The sequence below is a fragment of the Chiroxiphia lanceolata genome, chromosome 1 (assembly GCF_009829145.1).
Source record: "Chiroxiphia lanceolata isolate bChiLan1 chromosome 1, bChiLan1.pri, whole genome shotgun sequence".
Lineage (NCBI taxonomy): Eukaryota > Metazoa > Chordata > Aves > Passeriformes > Pipridae > Chiroxiphia > Chiroxiphia lanceolata.
In genome coordinates, this window is record NC_045637.1 from 91,155,923 (window position 1) to 91,162,937 (window position 7,015).

The window sequence follows — 7,015 nt, forward strand, 5'->3', positions numbered from 1 at the left end:
TTGGAGTTTAGACTAAAACCATGGTCTTTCAAAGAAGTTAGCAGAGTGCTTTTCTAAGCCGGGTGCTGGACAGAAGAGCACCATTGAGAAAAGATCTGTGCAGAGAGGGAGTGTGGAGTTTCCTTACTTGTTTTTTGTATGTGTGTGTGGGTGCATCATATATTGCAAACTTGATATTTTTTAATTTCTGCAGGTTTTGATACTGCTGCTGTGTCTACAAATGCCACAACGCCATCATTTACGTTCGGTGTCCCATCATCGTCCTCTGAATCTTCTCAAACTTTGGGTAGCACAGGAAATTTTAAATTTGGAGAGCAAAGTAGCTTTAAGTTCGGGATTGCATCTGAATCTGCATCGTCCAACACTGTGACTGGGGGATTTAAGTTTGCTACTGGTTCAGGAAACTTCAAATTTGGAGTTTCTTCCTCAGACTCTAAGTCAGAAGACAGTAAAAAAGAAAGTAAAAGTAACAATTTTACCTTTGGACTGCCATCTGCAACCAGTCAGGCCCCTTCAACATTTCAGTTCGGAACAACGAGCCTGGGGCAACAGGAAAGGAAAGAGGAACCAGTTTTGGGAGGTTTTGGTTTTGGCACAAGTTCTACTTCTTCCATAGCTACCAATGAGAATAAGACCGGAGTCAGCGGCTTCACTTTTGGAACTGTGGCAGAAAAGGAGGTAGCATCATCTGCTTTGCCATTTAAGAAGTCAGATCAGAAAAAGGATGAAACTGTTTCAACGAAGGGAGGCTTCTCTTTTGGCAGCGTGGAGTCTGCACCTGCCTCACAGTTTGTTTTGGGAAGGGCAGAAGAGAAACAGGACTCTGTCACTTCTGCTGGTCCATTAGCATTTGGAAAGAAATCTGACAACGAAGAGTTAAAGGCACAACCTATCTTTTCATCTGGGACAGCTGAGCATACCAAAGAGGACAGCACAGCAAAACCTGTATTCAATTTTAGTTTCGGTAAACCGTCGGAAAAGGAAAGTGAGCAGACAAAGCCACCTTTTGCATTTGGGGCACAAACCAGTACTTGCGGTAAACAGAACATCTTTTGCCTTCACTTGTCTGATCGTGTCTATCAAATAATAGCTCTGAGGCTGTACTGGACAGAATCTGTGGGATTTATTTACTACCTGCAGCCTGTCTTTAGTTCCGGTTGTTGATGCACAGACAATATGTGGCAATTCCTTTTTTGATTTCAATGAGTTTTAACACTACGTTTAGACAAAAGAATTGCCACACCTTAGGGAACCTTATTATATAAGGTATAAGCACAGAAGTTGTATTGTCTCAGTAACAGCAACTCAGCTGGTGATAAAATCTATAACATGGTGCAGTATAGAGGCCTAGTACTAGTGTTCTTTTTTATAGTAAAAGGGAAGGAGAGAGGGAATATCTTAGTTCCATGTACTTGCAGCTGTGCTACAGGGAATACTGGAGTTTCTCTACTCCTACAAAGGTACAAAAATCACTTCATAGATACTACACAGTTTTGTATTCCTCTGATTTATTGAAAGTCTGCAGTGGAGGATTAAAGTTCTTCATTGATTATCACTGTGTGAAAAATTCTTGGTTGTTAAATTCCATTTGTGTGACTTATTAACTGTGTTTCTTCCTTTCAGAACAAGGAGCATCTTTCAGCTTCTTGAGCTCTAGTTCCTCCAGCACAGTCGTACCCACCACTTCAGCCAACAGCAGCGGCGTGTTTGGCAGCACCCTCTCTTCCTCAAACCCTCAGCCAGTTCCCACTCCCTTTGTGTTTGGACAACCCAGCAACACTGTGACCAGCTCTGTTTTTGGCAATCCTGCAGAATCTACAACATCTCAGTCATTTGGCTTCTCTCAAGAAAACAAACCAGCAACCACATCTTCCGGCACTGGCTCGACTCTTACTCCATTTCTGTTTGGTTCAGCAGAGAGCAGCACCAATGCAGCAAATTCAGGCTTTACTTTTGGAGCCACAACTACATCGAGTTCAACAGGTACGTTTTCAATATGTGCTCTTCTGCTTTTCTCATTTTTGCCATTACGTAGTGGACCAAGGAGATCCTGTTTCATGAATATTTTACTTTGGAAAATGTGCAGGCCAAATGCATGAAAGTAGGGAAAAATAGTAGTATTTTTATTCAGCAATATAAATTTGGGCTCATTCTTCTCTAGTCTGAGAAATACAGTTTGTATAGGAGCTTTTCCCCATGAAAATGAATGATAGTTTCTTTCGTCTTGCTATCAGTCCAGTGCTTACAGTTAGGAGTCAGTGTATCAGCATCCCTGATTTTTCTCTCCCATATCTAAAACTCTCAACTGTTGTAAATAATGTCAAGATTTGCAAAGTCCTTCCCTCACAGGTATATGTAAATGCATTTCCTCTAAATGCAGTCACTGCTGCTTAAAGGTTGGGTTTTACTAAGGATCATGGCCGGTGTTTGTTAATTATCCAGCAATTAATTGTTAATTATCTAGCAATAATATCTTAGAGAAGAGAGCAATAAGAAATACAAAGTTTCTTCATGTTTTATGTTCATTATGCCACTGCATGATTTAAATGAATAAATGCATGATGCAGTACAACACAAGACAAAATCCACTAAATTTTCCATATTCCTGTGAGCCATAGAGTATGTTGGAAATAAGATTGAACCTGTGAGGGAAAGACTTAATCTAGTTTGGTCTGATGGCTTAACTTTGTCAGTCACAGAAGTTTAATTTGCACACTTTTTCATGTTTCAGAAACAGAGAGAAAACAGTCCAAAATTATAACACCCAACAGATTGATTTAACCTGCTAACAAATCAGTAACTTTTAGTGTCATTTCGTTAGTAGGTGACACCATATTTCAAACATCTTCACAAACACAGAAGCCTTTATTTTATTGTGTATCTGTTCATCTTGGAAATAAAGCCATTCCAAGTTATGGTGCAACAGAGGGTATTTCCTGTTGCTTGAGAGCTGCTAAGATTGCACTAACAGTGCTGATAAAATGTCCTTTTTGCATAGCACATCCACCACATACATTCAGAGTCACTGTTCAGTTGAGTTTCATTTTTGTTCCATTATTTCTGCTGGCCATGCAGAACTGAAGCAGCTGAACAGTTGGGCTGGTTGTTGATGATAGGTAGAGAAGTTACTCTGGTCAACCAAATTTTTGAGTACAGAGATCATCACTGCAAGCATCATTTGACCTCCGGAAGCTGATAATGGTAAACACTTGGACAGGGGAGAGATGCAGTTGCTGACAAGAAGAGAGATGCATGTTCTTGTTCTAATAAATCAGGAGCTGTATTTTGCATGTTGGAAAAATACAGTTTGAGTGAATATTCTCTGTGTGTGGTAGAAACAGCTCTTAGTAAATACAGATTAAATCATACCATTTGTGGGAATTCATTTGTAGAACATAAAGAGGCAACCAGTGTGTTTGAGATTTAATTTTGTCTGATTCTGATAAACATAACATTTCTCATATTACTTAAAAGGTGCAATTCCTGTTGTGGCTGATGTACTATTTGCTTTATATATCCACACAATTAGTTTGAGATTAAAATGAGGATTGAGCTACCAGACTTGGGGTTTTAGAACCTTTGTTTCTAGATTCATTCTTGAGAGTGGGAGGGAAATGGCATGTACTGACTGACATCCTTCTTCTGTTCCCCAAGGGTCGTCGTCTTTGTTTCTGTTTGGCTCTGGGCCCCCAGCGCCTGCTGCTGGCCCACCATTTGGCACCAGTCAGCCACCAGCATTTGGCCCGAGCCAAGGGTCCAGCCAGCCAAGCGCTCCAAGCTTTGGATCGCTGTCGTCAACGTTGTTTTCAGCTGGCACTCAGCCTGCTCCTTCTGCCTTCGGCTCAGTGACGAGCAGTACTCAGCCCTCTGTGTTCGGACAGCAGGCAACCCAACAGCCAGGTTTTGGTTCTGGTACCCCCAGTGCTGGTGAGTGCCCACCATCCTCCTCTTCCCTTTTGGTCTCAAAGATGATACATTTTATTTTCTTTTTCATGAAGCGCACCTTAAATTATACGCAGAAAGAAGACTTTGGCATTACGCTCATATTCAAATGTAGGAATTGTCCTCCATAAAAATAATGGGTATAGGGGTGTGATTTGTGTCTCAGTCCTGACTGTGGAGACGTGATGTGCCATAGGTATCCAGCTTCACAGTAAGCCTTCTCCACAAGAGACTTAGCAGATAGGAGGTTGCAACCCTACCACAAATTCTGGGCTTTATTTTCTTGAGAAACCTAGTGATTGAAAGGAAGTGTTGAAAGCCATGGAGTAATCACTGGTAAGTTTGTGCAAAACAGAAGGGCAGAAGCACTGCAAAATTGTTATTTTTGGATTTGTTAGAGTAGTTCTTAGTTATCTGACTTTAATAGGCTTCGTTGTTTAAAATATGGTCAGAATTGTTTTGGTTTCTTTAAGAATTTATGGGTTAAGACATATTATAAGATCTTTTTACTAATGAAGTATAAAATACCATGGGAAGGTATTTAAGTGTAAGAAGGACCTGTTCCACACTAGTAACAATTCAAAAAGAAAAACACAGCCAGAACGTCTGTATTTGATATCACATCAAGTACTTAAAGGGAAAAGCCTCCTTTTTTTCCTCTCAGAAGTTTTACAAAATAGCCTCCATTTTAAGTAACTGATATTTTTGTACTGATCAGTAGATTAGTTGACACACCACATTACTCAAGTCAGCCTTTCATAAATTAGGTAGCATTTCAAAGGTAAAATTCTCCCTGGATTGTCTGTGTTGCTTATCAGTTACTTTGATGGTAGGAATGTTTGGGGTTTTTAAAGGTGAAGTGCTGTGTTAGCACATTAAAGGAATGGGAGTCCCCAGATCAACTGCAGGAACACAAGAAAGTTTACTTGAATATAAATCTACGTGATTCCAGGATACAGTTTAAGACTTTATTAATAAACTTCAGTTTGCACAGGTATAAACTTTATGATGGCACACAAGTTAGAGAACAATTCATTATCAGTGTGCCAGCAGTATTACTATAAGAATTCCTCAATCTCTGTTAAAGTGAATGGATTCATTCCATACATACTGTTCCTGTAGTGATCTGGCACTTCAGGTGCCACTCCCACAACTTTGTCATCTTGAGCAACCTGTAAAAAAATTTTTTATAAAGATAGTGGGGAAGAATGTGAGGATTTTGCTGGAAAGGATGAACTCAAATTTCAACTTTCTTACTTGCTTCTGCTTCCACCCCATCTTCCCAGGTTCTGTATTCCAGTTTGGAGGTAATACTGCTAATTTCAGCTTTCCAAATAGCCCAGGAGTATTCACTTTTAGTGCAAATCCTTCTGCACCAGCAGCTCCTGCACAGCCTTCTGGCACTTCAGGATTTTCGTTCAGCCAGCCTGCAGCATTTACATTGGGGTAAGAGACCGTATCAGAATTTCACTTGAGCTTCGGGTAATATCAGTGGACAGTGTTCAGCCTCTACTGCTGTTAAATCTTGAGGTGTTCAGATGAACCTTGGAGTTTGAAACTAAATTTGGCACCCTTCCTTGTATTAGCCTGACTGGCTAACTAAGCAACGGTATCTTTAAAGGAGCCTAGCTGTCAGGAATATCACACATCAACACATGTGAGATTGTCTTGTTCTTGAAAGGTAAAATCCGTATCCAGCCATTATGCTACCTTCTGAATAAGAGAGATTTAATTGGTTTTGGTTTCTGGAACTCTCTTCCTCCTGTTCATCATTTGCCGTTTGTTGCCAGCTGGTAACTAGTGAGACAAGACTATGAAACAGTTGTTCTGGAATATCTTCTCAGTGCTGCTACTGAATTTTCAGCTACACTGTCCTAAATTCTGAACTACTAATTTCTTTTGATAGGACTAATGGGAAAAATGTTTTCTCTGCCTCTGGACCTTCAGTTCCTGGTCGGAAGATAAAGCATGCAGTTAGACGTAGAAAGTAAACGCCTGATTGGTAAAACATCAAAAACATTGGAAGCAGCTACTACTCTGAATTGTTCAGCTTCTACCCTGACTGAATTGTTCAGCTGCTACCCTGAATTGTTCAGCTGCTACCCTGAATTGTTCAGTTATTGGGATTGTACCTCACGCTGGCTTATCGGAAGTCAGATCTGCCTAAAGGAATATAAAACCTAGCTTTCCTGTCCTTCCCTTCCCTCTCCCTGTTACGTTTTTCGGTAGCAAGTAAAGTTGGCAACAAGGCTGTTCTCAAGCAAAAGTCTCAAGTTACTTCTTTCACTGACTCGGCATGGTCTGGCTGTAGCCCTGAGTAGAGCCTGCACAGTGAATGGCTTGTACAATACCTCTTCATCCGCACCACTACGTGCGCTCATTCGCGTTTACTGACGCCTCGAAATTGTAATTATATCAGCGAGGGATGCTGTATAGAGTAGAGAATGTTGATAACGAATGATTTCTATGCTGAGTTTGTGCTGGTGTATGTGTGAAGTGAGTGAGTTTGGGTGTATCGTGCACTAAAATTTTCTGATAGAGGAAGACTGATTTAAGGATGATCCATGCTAAGGACTTGTTAGATCTGTAGTTCTTCATTTAATAATTATATGCTATTTCTATATTTTCATTCTTACAGCCCTTTATCACCTGTCTCGCCTTGTTATTTTATTATGAAACATGTGTAAATACAATTTTGTTTCTCTATGTACTTTTTTGGCATAACAAATCTGTGAAATTGAAATTTTAATTTTGTGTGTTACGGCCATTTTTGTTTAGTATTGTCTCAGATTTTATGTAAATCTCATTATTCAAAGTTGCCTAAATCCATTTAGAAAATCTTTAAAATTGGGAATTCTTAAAGTAAGTTTATTGGCTTTTCTGATCCATTTTTGTTTGGACCAAAAACCAGTATTGTACAAAGTATTAAGTATATATTTTTATATTTACTGAAATGGACTGTGGTGACTTTGGATAATAAGGAAAAGTTTAATATTAAAGCCATGTTTATTACAGTATAATTAACATGTTAAACCATGGGATAAATGCCATCAATAAAAACTGCGAAATATGA

At 39.6% G+C, this 7,015-nt stretch overlaps 1 protein-coding gene across 5 annotated transcripts in view; it reads left to right on the top strand.

Annotated features, from left to right (window-relative positions):
• Positions 1-7,015, top strand: part of NUP153 (nucleoporin 153) — a 45,224-nt gene extending 38,209 nt beyond the window's left edge. For all 5 annotated transcript variants that reach the window (XM_032678567.1, XM_032678584.1, XM_032678576.1 and 2 more), the window contains exons 18-22: positions 194-1,036; positions 1,624-1,983; positions 3,655-3,927; positions 5,229-5,388; positions 5,849-7,015. In XM_032678567.1, the coding sequence (XP_032534458.1) occupies positions 194-1,036; positions 1,624-1,983; positions 3,655-3,927; positions 5,229-5,388; positions 5,849-5,933 (1,721 nt within the window). In that variant the 3' untranslated portion in view covers positions 5,934-7,015. The remainder of the gene's footprint in view (positions 1-193; positions 1,037-1,623; positions 1,984-3,654; positions 3,928-5,228; positions 5,389-5,848) is intronic.